Here is a 20,933-nt window from a genome sequence, read left to right as displayed (position 1 = left end):
GATGGGTGAAACCCTTGAGATGTTATACACCTTTATGTGATGAGCCACGCCCTCCGCAATATTCATTGCCTTATAGAAGCTCAGTTTTAGTAAGTTTTCCAACTTTTGCCAAGAGGGAACTTTAGATATTGGTCCCTAGATTATGTTCACCCAGTTTCATGCAGATCGCTCAAACTTCCTAGGAAGAGATCCATTTGAAGTGTTTTTCAAAAAATTCAAAATGGGGGAAAATCTATATAAGCGGAAGTTATGGGTTCTTGAGGCAGATGTGTTCCTCATGAGGAGAGGCATCTCTGTGCAAAGTTTCATGTCTCTACGACATACGGGGCATGAGATATGCCCATTCAAAGTTTGACATTTCAATGGGTTGCTATAGCGCCCCCCTTTGGCCAATTGATGTAATATTGCTTCATTGGCATCCTCCCATGACCCTCTACCACTGTGCCAAATTTCACATGGATTGACCAAGTCAGTGAGGAGAAAAACGTGGAACACACACACACAGATAGAGTTTTCGTCATTATATAGTATGATATAATATAATATAATATAATATAAAACAGCAGGACAAAACGGCTGCTGGCCACTGCCTGCTCCCTCAATACTGGACCAATTTCAAAAACTGTTGTTCACATCAGTCTCTTTGACCAATTTACACGGGGAAACCAGATTGAAAATACATACTATGTATTAGGAAATATTAAATCTTTTTCTGGCATACTAAATATTATAGTAGTATGGGTATTTGAACGATCACCTCTGTTTCAAAAATCCAAGATGGCAGCAGCAGTAGTGTTGAACCTGAGGCTTCAGAATGAGAGTCCACAAACCAGTAGTAATAATGGCAATTTGCTACATTTATTTATGATTAGAGTTACATTTTGAAACTGTTTTGGATGGTGGTAGCATCAAGCATTTTTTTTAATTTATTGATATTATTTATATTTTATATATTATCATTTATAGCATCAGTTTAATCCAATTTCAATTTCACCTCCTGTGCTTTTTATATATTTCCCAGCATTCCTTACTTAATACAGTCTGCACTTTTTACTTTTAAGCACCTTCTAAAAAAGAAAAACAGCTGTCTGTGCTTGTGTTATGCAAAAAGCTACTGGCTGCTTTAGTTTCTTTCAAAGGAGAAAAAACCTCAAGTGACGGAGTAAATAAAAAGGCAGAGTGTGATCTGTGATGAGAGGAACTATGTGTTGTGCTGTGTTGTGACAAGCACTGACATATCTCGCTGCATCTATTGCGCTGACGCTATTTTCTTTCAAGCAGATGTTGCATTTTGAATGAATCAGTGAATCAAAATCTTGGAGTTTGCATTTAATTTTTTTTAAAGAACTTTGTCGTGATGTCTTCACATGTGTTACACTGTGGCAGGAATTGTTGCTCTGTCTCCACCTGTCTCTGAGGACAGAGCTGACACAGCCTGTCTTCTCTCAGCAGCCTGTGTATGTCCAGGTTGTGATCACTGAGTCTGTACATAGTCAGTGTCTTTCTCAGTGTCTGATCTGTCACAGTGGTCCGATAGTTTACCACCATGTACTGCTTGTTCAGGGCCAAACAGCATTAAAGTTTGTGCTGGGTTTTTGTGTTGAATATTGAATAGTTGATGTAGTTTTCGTTTTCTTTAGCTATAATTTGGTTGGGCTGGACTGTGTGTATCTTATAATTACTTCCGAAATATTTTACCAAATGTAACCGCTGTTGACTGTGCTGTCAGAGACCTTTGACCCCTGCTGCAGCCTCCATGATCGCTCAATGAAGTGTGTGTTCCGCTTTAAGACGCGCCGCTGATGACGTCACCCTGGTTCAACAAGCTGCACAACAAGGAAGTGCTCAGTTCAGCCCGTTTGGACGGAACGACTTTAGGATCAAATGTTTTCCTTGTAGCACAGGTAAGTTATGCTCAAAAACAACCTGAACATCCTACGTTAATATTTATTATCAACTCCGTCGTCTAAACAAAAAGCTTTACCGCCGCCCTGTCCCAACATGGCAACTGTGTGGTCTGCATGGTTTCACTTTCCAGTTAGCTGAAACCGACAGAGCACACACGAACACAAAGTTGAGGTAAACTACGCAGTAGAAAACAGCACACAGAGCTACAGTGACTCTGAAGGTCAAAACAGTTTAAGTCACTGTTTCTTGCAGCTAAAACTCCACCTTCATTTCGCTCCTGAAACACTGCAGCTGTGGTACAGGCCGAGCTTCCTGTCAGGTAACGTTAGCACTGAACAGTCACTGAGGTGTAGGCCATGATCATGATCACTGTCATGACAGGCTCATGTCCAAACTCTGTCCACTTATGTGTGAAGGAACCCTGAAAACTAGCATTTAAAATAGAAATGCTGTTGTTGTTGGCCTAAGTTTATGTGAGCAGAATTATGACCACTGTGAAACTTGTGTAAAAGCAAATATGCTGTAAGGAAAGTACCGGTAAACAAACAAAACAATGACACAGATTTATTTTTTTCATTATATTTTATTTTACTTCACCTTATTTTACTTCATTTTATTTTATTTTACTTTACTTTACTTCATTTTATTTTATTTTACTTTACTTTACTTCATTTTATTTTACTTTACTTAACTTCATTTTATTTTACTTTATTTTTATTTTACTTTACTTCATTTTACTTCATTTTATTTTATTTTACTCTTATCTTTATTTTTATTGGAATTTTATTTTACTTTATCTTCATTTTATGTTACTTTACCTCATTTTATTTCATTTTATTTTACTTTATCTTTATTTTTATTTTACTTATTTTACTTCATTTTATTTTACTTATATTTATTTTTATTTTATTTTACTTTATTTTATTTTTTATAATAGGAACAAAACATGTAATTCCTCCCATATGTTCAGGGACTGACCATAATTATAATTATACTTATAATATATTTTAAATAGCAACTTTTGGTTTAACTGCTCAGAAACATTGTACTCTTGTGTGGAAGTATGTTAAAATTTAGGCTATTAGTTCAATTAAACAACTAAATATAATTAAAAAATAAAAGTAAAAACAGTAATTATCACAGCCTCAACATATTAAACATCACATGCCAGGTAAAGTTAATGGTCATATATTTGCATCAAATGCAGTTTTTTATGTTTTTCTACAATAATAACAATAATTTCTTAAATATTGATTGTCTTAAATATTTAAGATACCCTGCTGCGACAGCTTTTGCTATGATTTAAATGTCATTCATGTAAACATTAGGAACTCTTGTGTTATCTTTATATGCAGTATTTTACATGTTATATGTAGGGCTGCATTATGAAATCAGTTTTTTTATTCATTGATTATTATTCCCAAACCCAAAGATGTTCAGCTGACAGTGTTGTAAACTAAGGTTTGAAGCTATGGACTGTTTTAGTAATCAAGTATTTTACTGATTATTCCTTCAGTTCCATTAAGAAATACTTTTGCGTTATGAAAGAGCAATAGTGAATATACAAAAGAGAAAAAAACTACACAAATGCGATGTCAAAAGCAAGTTTATCTCCAGCTACGTAATCAGCTGTATGAAAGAGCACTGAATGTAGTTATATGGATTAAAGAAGACTTTCTTAAAGGCTGACCCTAGATGAGTGGAAATTTTTCTGGAAGACTCTGCCACAGCTTTCACAAATGATTTGAACTACTTTAACTGGTTTGATGTGACCTGTGTGTTTTCAGGATGCCTGTTGAAAGCCCGGAGGAGAGGACGGTGGAGGTGTCGGCACTGCCCGCCGCAGTGGACGAGGAGCTGCTCTTTCTCTACTTTGAGAATAAGCGGCGCTCTGGGGGAGGTCCACTCGTCTCTGTGGAGAAGAAGGGCGACCACGCCATACTGGTGTTTGAGGAGGCAGAAGGTAAGTCTTTCAAAGCTTTTCGTAGTCTTCTGAATTTCTTTTAAAAAAATTAAGTAACAGCTATGAGAGCAGTTAATTGCAGCACTATCATCATCAACACTTATTTTTAGTATCTTATTCAGACACAACTTAAAACAGCTTTTCAACCACATCCAGATAACTGAAGTTTAAAAAAAAGCGTTACTGTGCTCCAAAGAATATTCTCATTCAAGACAATAAATAGAAACATTCATCTCTCATTAATTTACCGTGTGTTAATTCTGCCTTTATTTCTGTTGCGATCATTTTTACAGCTGCAGCTCGAGTGCTGTCTAAAGGGCACCACGTTCTGCTCAATGTAGAGCTGAGTGTGAGAAAGCCTGCCTCAAAGGACCCATGTAGACTGCTGCTGCGGGGGGTCAAGCCCAGCACCAGCATAGAGATGATAGAGCTCTATGTGGAGAACATGATGGGGCTGAATGCGCCTGACTACACTCTGTATCCTTCACCAGGGAGAGATTTCATCCTGATTCACCTCAGCCAACCTTTCTCGAAAGGTGTGTGAAACGCACATGATTGTTTTTATCTTCTAAAGGTTGCCTGGTGTCAGTGTCTTTCATAAGATTGTTGTTATTGAAAATATGTTGTTTTTCTTTTGTAGATTTCCAAAACCTGAGTGCAAAAATCTCCAAGAGGAAGCTGGATGGGGTCTCAGTGACTCTAGAACAGACTGAGCAGACTGACTCCGTGCTGGTGGAGAACCTGCACCCTGGCACCACTTCAGACATGCTCACTTTGTACTTTGAGACCAAGCGTGGCGGGAATCAGAAAGTGAAGGAGGTCGCGATGCTCTCAGAGGGGACTGCCAAGGTGTCCTTTGTCAATTATGAATGTAAGTTCTACATTGCACAACCTGCACAACTCTTGTACTTTCATCATCATTTTCTTTAATCAATCAATCAATTTATTTATTTGTCAAGAAGCCATACAAGGTACAACTCCGGTGAAATGCGATTCCATCACACCCTTCAACTTGTGCATTGTGATTTAAGTTATGCCTCTTCTTACATTGACTACATTTATGTGCACGAACCAAAACGTCCCCGGAAGACTGATGATTTGAATCTCCAGCTTTCAAGGGGCAGCTGTAATTCCTACTAAACTGTTGACATGGCTAAGAAAAATAAATGTTCCACCCATATTCTGGTTTACATTTATGTATTTAGCCATTTAAACTCCAATAACATGCCCAACACGTCATTTATCACGTCAAATATGGAAATGTGGAACGGCTGGAGCCGCTTGTGCCATTTTGCTTATTTGCATCAAAATTTCCACCAGTGGTGGTGTTGTTTGACTGTGCACACAGCCTCCCTGTCTCATTCCTTCTAGTGTTGTCAAAAATATCAATTGATTTATATATTGATTTTGAATATTTAAGCAGTTTAAATGCTAATTTTCTGCAGTATCGAAACATCAGTACAGCTGTTCGTTCTCACTCTCTCTTATTGTTAATGTTGTTGTGTTATCGCCTTGTTTTATTTATCTTTGATATAACATTAAAATTGTTCGCTCTCAGTGTCAATTTAATATCGAATATCAATATTTTCCAAGGTAATTATTTTAATTCAGAAATTCTAGGATAATGACATCACTAATTCCTTCAAACACTTTGTTCAAAAGGTCGATGTTCTGATATCTAAGTCTTTCTTAATGTTTAAAAGTAGGTGTGTTTCTCCTTCAACCAGAAATGTGTTTTTTTTTTTTGGGACATCCATCTTTACCACAGCCTTGCAAACTGCTGGTTAGTTTGTGTACAACACATCCATGACAGCAAACAGCCTCTTGTCTGTTTACAGTTGGCTCTGTGTGTTGAAAACTGTGCTAAAAACCCCAATGGAGACGCATATTCTGAATGATTCTGTATACATGTCCAAAGAATGCTCGTAAAACTCGAACAATCCTAATGCTACTTTGGGAAAAAGGCCTAATTCAGAATATCCAAACAGAATATGCTTTTTAAATGACCCTCATCAAATCAAGAATATTGTCATGTTCAAAATAATAGTAGAATATTATTGTGTATGTAAACGTAGTCTTTGTAGGCTGCTGCTTTATAATAATATAATAATGTTTACAGACTGTAGCCCTCATGTGGGCTGCAGTGTGTGTGTTTATGGCAGCCATATGTCCAGCTCAAGAATCCTCATAGGGAATTTCCTCACATTTGGCACTACCATCCACCTGGACTCAAGGATGATCTGATTAGAATTTGATGGTCAAAGGTCAAGGTCACTGTGACCTCACAAAACTTTTTTTTGACATAACATAAAGCCGCTACAAGGAACTTTTAACTGGATATGCAAAAGTCTCTTGTTTCTGCTGATGTCTGTGCGTGGTCTACAACAGCAAATGAGACCATCGGTGTGAAGATAATCTATTTCTATATAGTGTGTATCCATACCTTTAGGAAACTGTGTCTGGGTCCGCCCCAGGTCGCTTCCAGGACGAAACGATTTACGGCACTCAGACGGCACACGTCATCTTACCTAGGTGCTTACATTTATAGTGACTCTTATAAATAGTCACTATTCCTCCTCCTCAACCCGACGTCTGCGGGGAGTTAAAATAGCAGCAATCATCGGGTAAAAGTTCTGTGAAAGCATTGGACTCACCAACAGTCAGCCACGTCTCAGTCACACAGAAAATCCAATCCTCGGGAAGTCAGGAAATCCTTCAGGATAAATGTTTTGTTCGCTAGCGATCTAGCATTTACCAGCCCAATCCTGACAGGAGCCGGCGGGTCCACAGCGTTAGCTGTCTGGGGAGCCACACACAGAGGCTGCAGGTTGCGCAGATTCACCCCGTGCCAGCGGGGACAAGGAGAGCAGGGGCCGCGGGGCTGGAACACCTCATCCGGGCCGACGACAGGTACCAGCCAGGCGTCGACAGGGTCCAGCGAGTTCTGAGAAATAAAGAGGCGAGGCACCGCTCCATACTCAGTCCAAGAAGCCGTGGAAGTGCTCGCCAAACAGGCCTTCAGCCTTACCAGCGGACTGCTGCGTTTACCCCGGCGGCGGTGGTGCTTACGCCGGAGAGGTGGAGCTGGGGCGCGGCAGAGGTGAGCTGGGATCCCCGATAGGAGCGGGGGCAAAGTTTTCCCGTCTTGTTGTTTCATTCATCCCCAAAACAAACACATGCGCATTCCAGGTAAGCGTCTTTACGACAATACGTGCTAGAGCTCATGGGAAATGTAGGCTTCATTCCGGCAAAAACAACTCAACTCACAATGAAAGTTCCTTGTAGGGGCTTTAAGAATTCATGCACCAATTATGACAGAAATTCACTCAAATGTCTAATAGGATAAAATGATGACATTTTATGTCCAAAAGGTCAAAGGTCAGCTTCACTGTGACATCATAAAGTTTTGCAAAAAAATGTGCTGATGTATAGACTCTCTGTTCTGCCAGGTTGAAGGTGTGTTTGAAGTATCCAGACTTTGTAGCTTCTTTTCAGCAACATCTATATTTTCACATATTTTGGTGATAAACATTAATAAACAAAATTCCTGTCTTTCTTTTAACAGCTGTGAGCGCCGTCCTGGATCACCCGCACAAACTGGACAGTGCTGATCTTGCTGTGATGCCGTACTTTGACTTTCTGCAGCCTAAGGAAACATTAACACCACAAGACTCTGGAATTAGGAGCCAAGGTATGACTGAGAGCACCTCAGAGGATATTCCAATGCAGACCAGTCCTCCTGTAGTAGCCGCTGCAAACAGTGAACCCTCTCCGCAGATGGCCTCGAAGCCTCTTGTTGAACATAAAGCAGCAGTAGAAGAAGTAGCAGAGGCAGTCATGGAGGTTCAAACAGAGGAAGAAGAAACACTGTCCAGCCATATTGCTATCACTGACCAACTAAAACTTTCTTTGTTTAAACTCAGCACCTTTCAGCAGGACATTGAAAAGGCTCACCCAGAGTTCACCGTCCAGATCATAGATAGTGGTGTGCACATTGCAGGGACTGACAGACAAAAGGTTGAGCTGATAGAACGCGCCATCTCAGACTGTTTCGGCAAAATGGCTAGGATTCAATTCGCCCTGGAGCCAGAGAAGGCTCAGCTCCTCCAAAGAAAAGATGTAAAAGACCGACTGCAGCAAATCATGAAACAAACTGGGTCACCGACTTTGTACACTGTATCAGACTCTAACGTTGCGGTGACCTCCCTATCTCAGAACTCTGCTAACCAGGCATGCAGCTTTTTAAAATCCCAGCTGTGTCACTTCAGCATGCCGGTGGACGCGGAATATGAGAGCATGTTATATTGTAGAGAGTGGTCAGAGTTCCTGCAGGCTCTGGGTTTCTCTTCCGTGAAGGTGTCGGAACGAGGAGGGAATATTGATGTGTTCACTCTGAAAGGGATGGAGAGCGAGAAGCAGGCTGCAATCCTGGAGTTTCTCACCACACCCATTGAAAGGGAGACAGTCATCTCTATGGAGCCAGGCGTGCTGAAATACATCCAGACCCATAGTCATCAGCTGCTGGCTGACATGTCTCAAGTGTCTATCCTTCCACTGGAAGCAGAGGACGTTTGTGGGTTGAAGGTATGTGTTGCATTAGTATCACATGTAGAAGCAGAGACTGCAGTGAAATGTCAGCGGTGACTGAATGCTAGTGTTGTCAAAAATATAAATTTATCAATACATATTGATTCTGAATATTGGAAAGTGTTTCAATTCTCATTTGCGGCAGTATCATTACATCATTACCAGCAGCTCTTTCTCGCTCTTACTTCTTGTCAATGTTTACCCCCAGGAAGTTTATGCACCAATTTATGGCTGAAATGTATTTATTTATGAGAAAAATGAAATACAGGCCAGTGGTGACAATTCAAAACAAAAATAGGCTATAATGTAATCTAATTCAGTAAAGCTCTCAGGTATTCTGTATTAATTTTTAAACATCTAGCTATTTTCCCATAGACCACATATCTGCTGCATCAACACATGTAGGCAGAGTTTACTTTTCCATCCTCCTTTGTGTGTTTTGTTTGGGCAAGAAACCTCTTTAATGATAAATTAGGTAAATTAATTCTCTTTAATTAATTGTTAAACCCTTGTAATAATATAGCTCATATGTTTTTCAGCAGGATTTCAGCTAGATTGCAGATGTACAAAACTTTTTGCACATTTAAAACATATCCCACGTACCTGTGTTCTCTCAGAAGCTGAAAATGAAGTCAGAATATTTTGTGAAGGAAGTTGTAACTTAATGCAAATAAAGTCGTAATGTCTATGTGCCTTAGTTGGCTGTGCATTATGTTATTGCTCCGCTGATGTGATAGTTTCCCCTTCAGACTGCCTGACAGACACAGAACCCTGTTTGGCACTCTCTGGAGGAGGCAGAGTTTACGCAGCTGTACACTGCTCTTCATTGGAGATGAAATACCCAAACTACCTGAAAACACTTTTGATCAGGCAGAATATGTGATAGTCACGTATTTGAAAAAGAAAGAACAAAAAAAGCACTCTCCCTTTCTGAATCAATACACAATTTGTCCCATATTTTTGTGCACAGAACTGTTAAGATGAAGATAATGAGAAAAGTTGGCTCAAATATTGATAGAGACAATTCCAAAAATCTGGTAGGGACATATCCCCACCACCCATATGCAGACCTAAACTCTTGCCCTGTCGTGTCGAAAATGGTATCGAAGATTGATGTGTTTTGAGGTATTGTACCAAAGTTAGAAACTCCAGTATCGTGACAACACTTTTCAAGCAGCTGTCTTGTTGATTTAGTGTCACCAGGTGGGAAATGTGAAACTATAAGACCAGATAAGATAATTCTATATCAGTCCCACAACGAGTGGGGAAATTTGTGTCATTACAGCAGCAGAGGGGATAGTGCAAACAAGAGGCACCAGTAAAAAAAACACAAAGCAATATAATAAGTACACATCGATAAGGTACCAGAGGCTCACTACTTAAGTAAAAACAAGTTATAACCACGGGAGCAAATGGGCGTAAATGTGTAATCTTACAAAACACGTTTAAACATCATTTTGACAGGCACACAAATCTGTCCACATTGTTTTTTAAAGCAAGCTAATGTAGTTATGATGCTATAAGAAAATCAAATTACAGCAGTGACTAGAAAGTCTGTTTAAATTCTGCATGAAAACAGTTTAGGCCATAAGCTATGCTAAGCTAATAAATAGAAAATATGGTCTTACTAGTGCATTCAAAACAACTCAATGCGACCACAGCATATCTTAGTGAGACAGTTCAAGCTCCAGAGCGATAGCCGTGTTTGTGAGTCACGTTCATCACAGCCTACACCGAGTATGGTTGGCGGGAGGGAGGTTGTATGAGAAGAGATGTGTAAAACCCAGATGTAGGATCCATATGTTGCTGTCCTAATCATGTTGGGAAATGGGTACAGTGAGACTGCTCAGATTTAGAATGGTCATTCATCATTCGTTCATTCCATTTTCAATTTAAAATCAAAAAACCGTTGTGTTTTTTCACTATTCGTTTAATAATCAAATTCAAAAATACAAAAACAGTTTGTTTTTCGTACTTTTGATTTTATGCTCACATCAAAAATAGCAAATCGAAAAATGGGCCCTGAATGAATGCAATGCGCTTCTGTAGAAAATAATTCCAGGTCACACAAGTTGGATCAAATGAAAAATCAAAATCAAATTTCAATCGTGGCCCATTTTTCGATTTGCTATTTTTGATGTGAGCATAAAATCAAAAATAAGAAAAACAAACCATTTTTTGTATTTTTGAATTTGATTATTAAACGAATAATGAAAAAACAAACCCTTTTTTTTATTTTTGGCTTTTTGATTTTTGATTTTAAATTGAAAATGGAATGAATGAATGATACACGGACCTAGAATAACTACTAATTGCAAGTGGCACAAAATTGTCAAATTATCATACATTAGGGCGCTTTTTGTCATCATTGATCGTACATCGTACTGAGGGCAAAGTTCTTGCTCAAATAAGATAAAAAATTGTACATCTGGCAAAGCTGTTTTTATTTTGTTTTTTTTTTGTTTTTTTAAATACACTGACTCACTACATTTTGTCATCTTTTGTCTATTTTGTGAATGTCCCTGACAGATCCAGGGCCCTGCGACTGCGTGTCAAATGGCCGAGGAGGTGTTGAAAGACGTGGTGGCCTCCATCTGCACCAGAACCATCACAGTGAACGCTCCAGGAGTAACCCGCTTTTTAACTGAGAAGGAGTGCCAGAGCATCCTGAAGGAGATGGAGACGAAGTTTCAGGTTTACATCATCCCAAAGCACGTGCCCTGGGAGCCTCTGCCACACCAGGTAACTTCACGATAGAACAGAGCAAAGGTTTTCTCAGTCTCTGTGTTGTTGTGTGTCTTTGAGGCTGTGAAATACAAGTTCATTCTTCCACACTTCCTCTCAGTTGGCCAGTTATACCAGTTGTCATCCATCTTGACGAGCAGTCTTGAGGCCTTACACAGTTTTGCCTGAGGCTGAGTTTAACCGTATTCACAAGGCAGAAGTGAAACGCTGATGTTTCTGAACAAGTCTGGCCTGCTGAATGTTTTAGCTTGGCTGTGCTTTCTTTTCCTTCTGCTGCTTTGTTGTGAGCCCCAGCTCAATGACCGTATGAACAAAGAGTAGTTGTGTTCCTAAATGTCGGAAACATCATAGAGAAACCAGTTTCAGGCTAACAGGATGACAGAATTAAAACATATCAGAGGCAAACATAGATTAATAGGGTGTTACTTTCTGTGCTGCTGGCTGTTTTTCAAAGCATACCAGTTATTAAGTCAGTGAATGCCTGTATGCTGTGAGAATCAACTTAAGAAACTTTGAGATAACATAAACTTTGGTTTTATTTTGGTCATAATAATAGTATGAGGGGAGGGGACTGTTGAAAGTAGGGAATATTTAATGAATACAAATTCTTGTTGGTGATTTTAACATCAGAACAGCAACTATTTCATGCAAAAAAAGTTCCATATTTACATTATGTTTTTGATTGTGTCTTCTTGTGCGCATTGTTTTCCTTCTGGAATTGATTAGACTGTCAACACAAAATGTAAATGTGATGCTTCTCTGCAGCTCGCTCTCCGGTGTTATCATAGCTGGACAGAGGGTCCCTACACTCAGCAACAAGGGAGGATTTTCAGAACACTTCCTGCTTGCAACGGCTTTACCACACAGTGAAAATGTTACTTTAATATAAAGCCATGTTTCTACTAAACTTTTTTGGTATAATGATGATGATAATAATAATAATAATAATGCATTTTATTATCTGCGTCTTTCAGTGCACTCAAAGATACCTTACATGACACAGTTAAAGCAGCAATGTATCCTGAAATCACAAAGTCAAATATTTCAGTTGTACACAGTAATAAATTAATAAAATACCGAGACAAAAATCACACCCTAGTTATAAAACCTAGGTAATAAAATCACTGTCATAAAGTCATCATCAGTGCAAGTCTCAATGTGTGTGTCACCTTAAAACCAGACCGAATATACCAGCTTGAAAAGGTGTGTTTTCAGACAGAATTTGAAGGTGAAAGGGAGTCAGTAGTGCAAATGTCGTGGGGGAGAGAGTTCTTAAGGCGGGGGGCAGACCTGCTGAAGTCTCGAGAACCCATGGTAGTCAAGCAGACAGATGGTGATGTGAGCTGGATTGCAGAAGAGGACAGAAGAGAGGTGTGTAGATATGAAGGAGTTCAGACAGGTATGAAGGGGCTTTAAAGGTGAGCAGCAGAATCTTGAAATCAATCTAATATCATTGTGTGGCAGCATTGTATCGTTACACAGACACCAAGTATCAGTTTTTTATTTATCTAAATTATTAATATTACAAATACAAATTAAACGTTTGGTAGCAAAGTAGAATAATAAATCAGTTGCTTTTTTACTGGATACATTTTGCTATAATAAAAATGACGTGAGAGATGAACAGACTAAAAACTTTATCTTATTAGGTTACACAGATGTTGACAAAGTTTTCCTTTGGGGACATAATTTGGAGTTGAAAAATCTCAGGATATCACAACATGTTTAAAATCGCAGTAATATTGCAACGTGACATAAGAATCGTGATAACATTGTACCTTGGGGCCTCTGGTGATTCCCACCCCTCACAGCCAGTGAAGTTGCTGTAGAACAGAAGTGATAAGATCTACAGTACCATAACAACTGTATGTAAGTCATAAGGACATGAATCTAACTTGCAGATCTGGTTTGCATTTCCAATGCAGACAGTATTCTTATCACGTAGACAGGGTTGTTACCAGATGGTAACAGCTGCGTCACTGCTCCATCCAGCTCTTAATTTGTTTCCTCTTGACTTATGATGCAGAGGAAAGTCTGCATCTCACTGATCGTTCAAGGAATTGGGTTGCGCTACATTTTCAGCACTGAAAGAACAGGCTGGAGTGTTGAGAGCAGAGCAGGGGTGTAGTGCTTCCACAGCGCTCCAGTATTCACAGTTCACAGAAACCGGCTGAAATTCATTTGCATTTTTGTAACATTTAAAGATCCAATCATCACCAAAGCGTACGTCATGGAGGAGAGTCAATAAAATGGAAAGGTCAGAGTTAAGACATTGACATTTAAGATGTGTTGATTGATTCACATTGTCGACTCGTGCATTGAGCAACATACAAAAAAACATTCCACCTTAAAAGTTGCCAGTAGCTGTTGGCAGTAGCCTTTGCGGGGCGTAGTGAAATAAATTATTTGTTATCAGTCTGTGGCTGCTAACTGTTCACTTGTAAAGATGATAGGCAGAAAACATCCTTTTATTTTTATAGCTGTAATTCACAAAGGTATGTAAACTTGCAACTATAAGTACCGCAGTTGCAGTTCACTGTTGGGCGACTGTGGCTCAGAAGGTAGAGCGGGTCGTCCCCTAATCAGATGATAGGTGGTTTGATCTCCGGCTCCTCCTGTCTGCATGTCAGAGTATCATTGAGCAAGATACTGAACCACAAATTGCTCTCAACGGCTTTTCCATCAGTGTGTGAATGTGTTAAAAAACTGAGTAGCACCCTTTATGGCTCCCTGAACGGCCGTTTCAGCAGCCAGTGTATGAATGTGTGTGTATATGGGTGAATGTGACTCGTAGTGTAAAAACTGCTTTGTTTGGTTGGAAGACTAAAAAGGCGCTATGCAAGTATGGGTCCATTTACCATTTTGTCCTTCAAAAAATTATCAAACAATAACTTAAAAGTGCCACCTAGGTACCTACACTGAGGGGTGACGAATAAATGGGACAAACGGAACAAATCTATTGGTACCATCGACAACTTTTGACAATCGAAACGCAAAAATAACTGAACTGAAATGGTTTTGTGGGAGAAATGAGGCTTTGGTTAGTGTTGGGGATGTCTCAAGCTACTAAGCAAGTTTGAAAATGGTGCCAATCACTGGGAAAATAGAAATAAACCCTAAAGCTTGTTCAGCAACTGCGAAGTGACGCATTCTCAACTGGTAGATCATGGGCTACTAATATGTGATTATATTTTAATGTACAAAAACTACAGTTATAATTATTGTTAAAGTAATTCAGATTTCCTGTGGCAGAAACATGTGGTGTTCACAGAAACGTTGTTTCTTTATTTCAGAACATTTTTGAAACTGCGTGGAACATGATGTCCCACAGAAACTTCCAGAAGGCGTCTGTGGATGGTTCTCTGCCGGAGTTACAAGTTGACTCAATGCAAACTGATCATAATGGAGCTCCAGACAAAGGTAGTATCCATCTCTTCATTAACCTCTTGTTTTTCTGTGCAGTTTTAATGATCTGTTTATTTCTCTGTAGGCCTTTTAGAGGAGGCAAAGAGAATCGTCTCAACCGTCGATGGAAGACTTATGAAGAGTGTGTCCAATTCAGACCAGCCAGACGAAATGGATGACATGGACCTGTACACAGCAGATGAACCGACCAGCCTGACAGACCAGGACTCCTCTGCTAAAGCTGTTGATGCCTCCCAGCTCTCAGCCAAAGGGAACGCTGTGAGCAAGTTGCTCCAGGTGAACGATGGAGCACTGGGGCTTTCTAGCAACCTTGAAGAAGAAGCCCAACTGTCTCTAGCCATCCAGTACTCTATGGAGTCAAGTCATTGGTCCCAAGAGGATGATGAAGAACAGCTGCAAAAAGCCTTGGAGCTGTCCAAGAAAATGATCCAAGAAGAAGCCTCCTCTAGTAGTACTGTCAAGAGCCCCCAGTTAAAGAAAAACGTTGATATTTCCATACAGGATGCCATCAAGGCAGCCAACACCTTACAGATACATGTTTTTGCAGGTTATACCTGTGACCTGATTCGGGTGGACATAGCCTTTGGGAAGAAGGTCTCCCAGAGACAGGTCGAGGAGAAAGTGGAGCACAGAAGTGTGAAGAACATGTCCGAGTACCACTGGAAGTGTCTGGAGATGATCAAGAGGAAGCACGCAGTCGAGATTCAAGTTCAGGGCACCATCATAACTGTTTCTGGCTTCAAGGATTATGTATCCGGAGGACTGTTTGACACAAAGCTGCTGCTGGAGAAAATCTCCAATTCTGTGTCTGACCAGGAAATCCTGAGGACTGTTCAGTGGGTGTATCATGACCCAGCCTCTTCGTCTATGACTCCGTATTCACCCGAGGCCACTGTCTTCATCGAGAACGCTTTGAGGATGAGGCTGCAAAAGATTGATATCTTGCTGGACAATCAGCCGCACACCATCAACTTTGAGAAGATGCAAGAGCACAACATAGCTTCAGGGAAGTCTGTGAAAATCTCCAGGAAGTTGCCTGAATTAGGGGATTTGGATGCCGATGTGCCAGGTAAAGGAAACCTATGGTGTTCTTGTGTTTTATGTTTTCTGCTGAATGGTGCTTCTGTGTATGGCGCCCCGACACAAACACAATTTTCTAAAAGATTAAGTCAAAAATATAACTGAATGCACAATTATAGTTGGCAAACTTAATGCTAGAAAAGTTGGCTCATTAACGCAGATACAGGCTTCTGTTTTCATAATATTGTCTTCATTGTCAAGTGCGTGTCTCTTGTCAATTGAAATAAGTCTTTATTGTGTTGTCATTGACATTTTGTAAATTTGGTGAACTACACTTCTAAGCTGTCTTAGCTATCTGAATTTGTTATTGTTAGCTACTTTTACTTGGGTTCATACGATGCAGTTAGATGATATAGATACAGTTGGTGTGTAGTCGTAGTTGGGGGAGCTGGTGAGGGGGAAAATGGTCCTTTTCCCCTGCCTGTAACAGATGGGAAAACGCGGTTTTTAAACTCACAGGAGACACTGTTACATTTACTATAGATGTGATTAACTGATAACTAACTGATAACTCTATGATGTAATAGACCAGCATGTTTGAGCAAATTCCATGCATGTTTAGAGAGTGTAGCAGTGCTAACATTGTACAACCCCAATAGCCTGTTTTGATGATATGCATTGCCATGCAGGGATTTGCAACCTCAAGAACTACAGGTCCTTGGAGGATTGCAACTATTTACTGGTGGCTCAACAACCTGACACTGTTCGGATGAAGCGTTAGATCCTTTTTGTTTAACCAGAAACGGCCCCGCGATCGTCATTGCTGAACCCACCAACAATTTTAGCGTGTATGAAGCCAGCACACTTTCACATCTAACTGGGTGAATTAAAGGTTGTTGTTTTTTTCAACCAAACAAGAGTAGGTAATTATTGTAACAGTGGAAAGATTAACAAAAATGGTGTCTGTGAGTTTTATTTTGTTTCTATTGACTTTGAATGTCAGTAGAAAGTTTGAGTCTGGTTGCTTTGACGATAGCGCTTTTGGGGCCGTTTCTGGTTCAACAGAAAGAAGCCTACTCTTTTACAAAAAGTCTATCTCTGTAGGGATCCTTTTAGTAATCTTGTCTGACACTTCTAAAACAATCTGAGCCTGTCAGTGGCAAAAACAAACACTTAGTGGACATAAACTGACGTTGAGAGCGTTACCTGAGTGTTAACATTGCAGCGCTCTTGCTTAATACCGGAGCAGTTTCAAAAAATATCATTCTTATTGGACACCAAGACACAAAAACATGGGTTGATAGGGTCCAGGTTGAAAAATATGCTTTAATTCTGATTTTAAAGTTTATCTGATGTGCAGAAAGCCACACAGCAAATCTTCAGCACGGATAATCGATGATAATATGGAAAAGAATCTTAATATTTGTTTTTGTGCTCCATTTTACTTCAACGACAGCATTATTTATTGATGTATTGATTAACATTTCTGACCCATCTGATCATCTGTGACTGCCCTTTGCCAGATTTAGGACTCCATATCTGTGTTGATGAATTATAGAAATGATAAAAGTAACATTATCTAATCTCAAAACTCAATCCTTTGTCAACAGAAGAGGAATACTCTCTGCTGTCAAACCTGCCTGATGCAACCAGAGTCGACGAAGAGTCTGATGAATTTCAGAATGTGGTGAAGAGTTTCTATGAGACCATACAGGAATACCACAGCAAAATCCGAATCATACAGGTGAAAAAAATAAGCTAAATATTTTGCAACAAATTACTTGGTCTATCTTTATTAACGCTGAGTTTTCTCCACAGGTGGAGAAGCTCATGAACCGACTGCTGTACAATCAGTACAAGCTGAAGAAGGCGAGCATACTGCAGCGTGCAACGTATCCGGAAGTTGAGCGGACTCTGTATCACGGCACCAGCGAGACTAGTGTGAAAGAGATCTGCGTTCATGGATTCAACAGAAGCTTCTGTGGAAAGAATGGTACGTTTCTGATACCTTTGTTCTCTTCCGTCTCAATTTGTCTTGTCTTTGGTGTCAATTTCTGACATCTTGGTTTCTCCACGCAGCCACCGTCTATGGTCAAGGGGTGTACTTTGCTGTCAACTCGGCGCTGTCTGTCCAGGATCAGTACTCGCCCCCAAATGCAGACGGATACAAGTTTATTATGGTGTCAAAGGTTCTGACAGGAGACTACACCAAAGGCTGCCATTCGATGAAGGCGGCCCCGCTGAAGGAGACAGGAGACATTCCCCTCAGATACGACAGCGTCACCGACGACATCACTAAGCCGACGATGTTTGTCATCTTCAACGACACGCAGGCTTTCCCTGAATATCTCATCACATGCCAGAGAATCCACCGCTGAGGAAGGACGTCAGAAAAAAAACATAAATATGTAAAACAGAAGTGCTTTTCTTTTAATGTTTCTACCTTGATTTAAAAAGTGCATTTGATTCATAAAGGGCTACTGTGTGATAGTGTACAGTTGTTTTATCAAGTGCTTTCCTGTTGACTGTTTGATCAGTTGCTCCTTGTTTTTTTCTTGAGTTCAGTTGAGTTTAATCAGGAGGAACTCCAACAGCTGAACCCAAAAAGCCCTTATTAATTAAGTAACTTTAAACATGCCCTTTCGAGCACAATAAGGCTCTTTGCCTTGCTGTTATTGCATGACATTTCACATGTAAGAGTCAGTTTGGCACCACACACTGTTCATCTATCCACACTACAGAGGTCAGTCTCCTTGTATAAACACTCAGGAGGTTGCATCCTTGCAAGTATCTGACGTATGTTGAAGTCATCGTTTAAAATTAACTGTAAATGATCTGGTGCACGTAGTTATTGAATTGTATTAATGTGAATATAACCGTTTGTAATTGTTTAGCCTGGTGACAGTGCTGTATTTGCAGCTGTTAGTTTTTAAGTTAATGCAGGTCATTAGGTCATGCACACAGGAAGTTTGATATGACCTGAATATAATTGATTTTAATTGGTTTTGGGTTCAGTGGTTTGAGTTTCCCTGAATTTACTCTGTGGTGTTCTGGTTCGTCTCGGCCATATGAGATGATGACTCTGAAAGTAGCACCTAAATGTAGTTACAGTAACTGCCTGATGTTTCCCATGATTACCAATTTTGCAAAAAAAATTAGGAAGAGGGTTAGAAAATAGGAAAAAGAAACTGTCCTCAACATAATGCAACTAATTATGAGTTATTTTTACATTTTTTTTAAGTTATCCATCCCCAGTTGTAAATGTTAAGCCTTGCATATATACATATGTGCACTTTAAAAGAATGCAATTCTTAATCTAATAAAACAAAATCTATGAGTTAAGTCTTGTGTGCCACGTGCAAAACGTGATGGGTCTTGATTCCCTGTTCGTTACTCAGTGCAGTGAACACACGCTGCATTTGTGGACACATGATTGATTACAGTGCCTCTTGGAAGTCCTTTCTGATTGTGCTTTGGTCTCAAACCTTTGAGTTCACTTATGTTTGTGACTTCTGCCCAAGAATGTGTTTACCAAAGATCTCTTAAATTGTGAAGTTGAAAGAAATTGCAGTCTTAAGAAAGATATTTTTAAGTAAAATAAAGCTTAAAAATGAGACACCATTAGGAGTTTCTTGGGAATATTTTTTCAGATCGACCAATCGTTAGCTTTAGCAAAATGTTATTTGGGGCTTGTGGCCTGTAATATCCTCATATATTTTCTAAAAATGGGTTGCTGTGCAGAATATTTGCTCAGGAGACTGGGGGGTCAAATTATTGCACACAGCAAGCCAACAACAAAGAACAATGTAACATGCAGCTGTACCAACCTGCTAGGTTTCTCTACTGTAGAAGTATATTCAGCTGCAAATGTAAAGCACACACACACACATACACATACACACAGGAAACAGTGATGTCACAAAGAAGTGCTTTGAAGTGAAAACCGCAAAAATTCATTATTTTTACATTCCTCTAAATAGTAATTATATTAGTATACTTCATAATATTTTTCTCATTCATAACATTCATACTTTCTGAAATATTCAACTTTTTTGGGGGAAATGTTTCCCCATTCAAGCGAATGGCAGAATGTTCAAATATACCACAGATTAAATTTTTGTCAAGCATCTTCAGCTCCTATCTCCTCATTCACACATTCACATAGAAACTCCATTCAAAACTTAAAATCTTACATGTGTTGTGAACATATTGGGTTGTATTTAACTTTAAAACTAACTATAAAAGCAATAGCAAATAATAATTATAGCTGCTGTGCAGCGATGGGTCGGGTCCGGGGATTTTTAGGCAATTCTGAGCAACAAGCAGAAGAATTGGAAGACATTTAGCAACACAATCTGCCTTTTGCATCAGTTGAGGCTTGAACTCACAACCTCTGAGACTAAGAATCAATTTCTATCTCACTGAGCTAATTAGTCAGTGACAATTCATGTGTAGCTTCACAAACTGACTAAGCCAGACGTGCAGGTTTAGCAGCCATCCATGCATGGAAAAGCAGATTTCAAACCACTGTAAAAAATTCAGTTATCGAAACAAAAATCTGAAAATACACATATTGCATCTAGACAGCATGGAGATGTTGGTAATTTGTTTGTAACAATGATTGATTTGCTCCATAAGTGAAAAACTGATGTTTAAAATTGCCATTTTTACATTGACTCCAATTGTTCACATCAGAGCAAAATTCAAAATGCTGTCAAAAATTCAGTTTTTGAGATAAAATTCTGAAATTTGCCACACATCATCTGCCATGACTCTAGAATTTTGTCATTTTTTCATGAACATTGAAGATTTATTTAGCAAGAATTTGCATGTGTATGTTTACAGTACCGTTTACAGTCAAACATTTTGATGCACTGTGGGCTCAATTTTTGATAAATCAAAAATCTGAAAATGTAGTTTTTGTAGGACAGTCTGAAGATGCTCTGTAGCAAGTTTGGTGTCAATTGAGCAAAAATTGTGGGAGGAGATAGGTTTAATAGGTTTTACAGTTTGGACTTCATAATTTTTAATAGGTTTAAATGTACAAAAGTTTCTTCAGTATTGGGGCTACAGTTTGATGAAAGTTGTGAAGTTGTAGCATGTATGGTTGATTTGTTATGAATTTTCAAAATTTTGAAATTTAGACGCTTGCTGTAGCGCCACCATCAGGACTATTGGCTTGAGTTTACAGCTGAGGATATCTGGCATGAGACTGGACCTTTGTGCAAAGTTTGGTGAGTTTTCACCCATGGGAAGTGTGATTTCCTCGGAAGAAGAAAGAAGA

The 20,933-nt window shown here is 39.3% G+C and overlaps 1 protein-coding gene across 1 annotated transcript; it reads left to right on the top strand.

Moving 5' to 3' along the window:
- The first annotated feature begins 1,793 nt into the window (after nucleotides 1-1,793).
- parp10 (poly(ADP-ribose) polymerase family member 10) lies at nucleotides 1,794-19,270 on the top strand. Its single transcript, XM_033637449.2, has 11 exons — nucleotides 1,794-1,904; nucleotides 3,696-3,871; nucleotides 4,165-4,407; nucleotides 4,512-4,742; nucleotides 7,437-8,455; nucleotides 10,988-11,200; nucleotides 14,497-14,623; nucleotides 14,694-15,698; nucleotides 17,260-17,393; nucleotides 17,468-17,642; nucleotides 17,729-19,270. The coding sequence occupies exons 2-11, from the start codon at nucleotides 3,697-3,699 to the stop codon at nucleotides 18,025-18,027; spliced, it is 3,621 nt and encodes a 1,206-aa protein (XP_033493340.2). The 5' UTR covers nucleotides 1,794-1,904; nucleotide 3,696; the 3' UTR covers nucleotides 18,028-19,270.
- The last annotated feature ends 1,663 nt before the right edge of the window (nucleotides 19,271-20,933 follow it).

This window comes from Epinephelus lanceolatus, chromosome 16, assembly GCF_041903045.1.
Source record: "Epinephelus lanceolatus isolate andai-2023 chromosome 16, ASM4190304v1, whole genome shotgun sequence".
Taxonomy (NCBI): Eukaryota; Metazoa; Chordata; class Actinopteri; order Perciformes; family Serranidae; genus Epinephelus; species Epinephelus lanceolatus.
The sequence above is the reverse complement of the archived record's forward strand: the minus strand, read 5'-3'. Positions and strand labels throughout refer to the sequence as shown.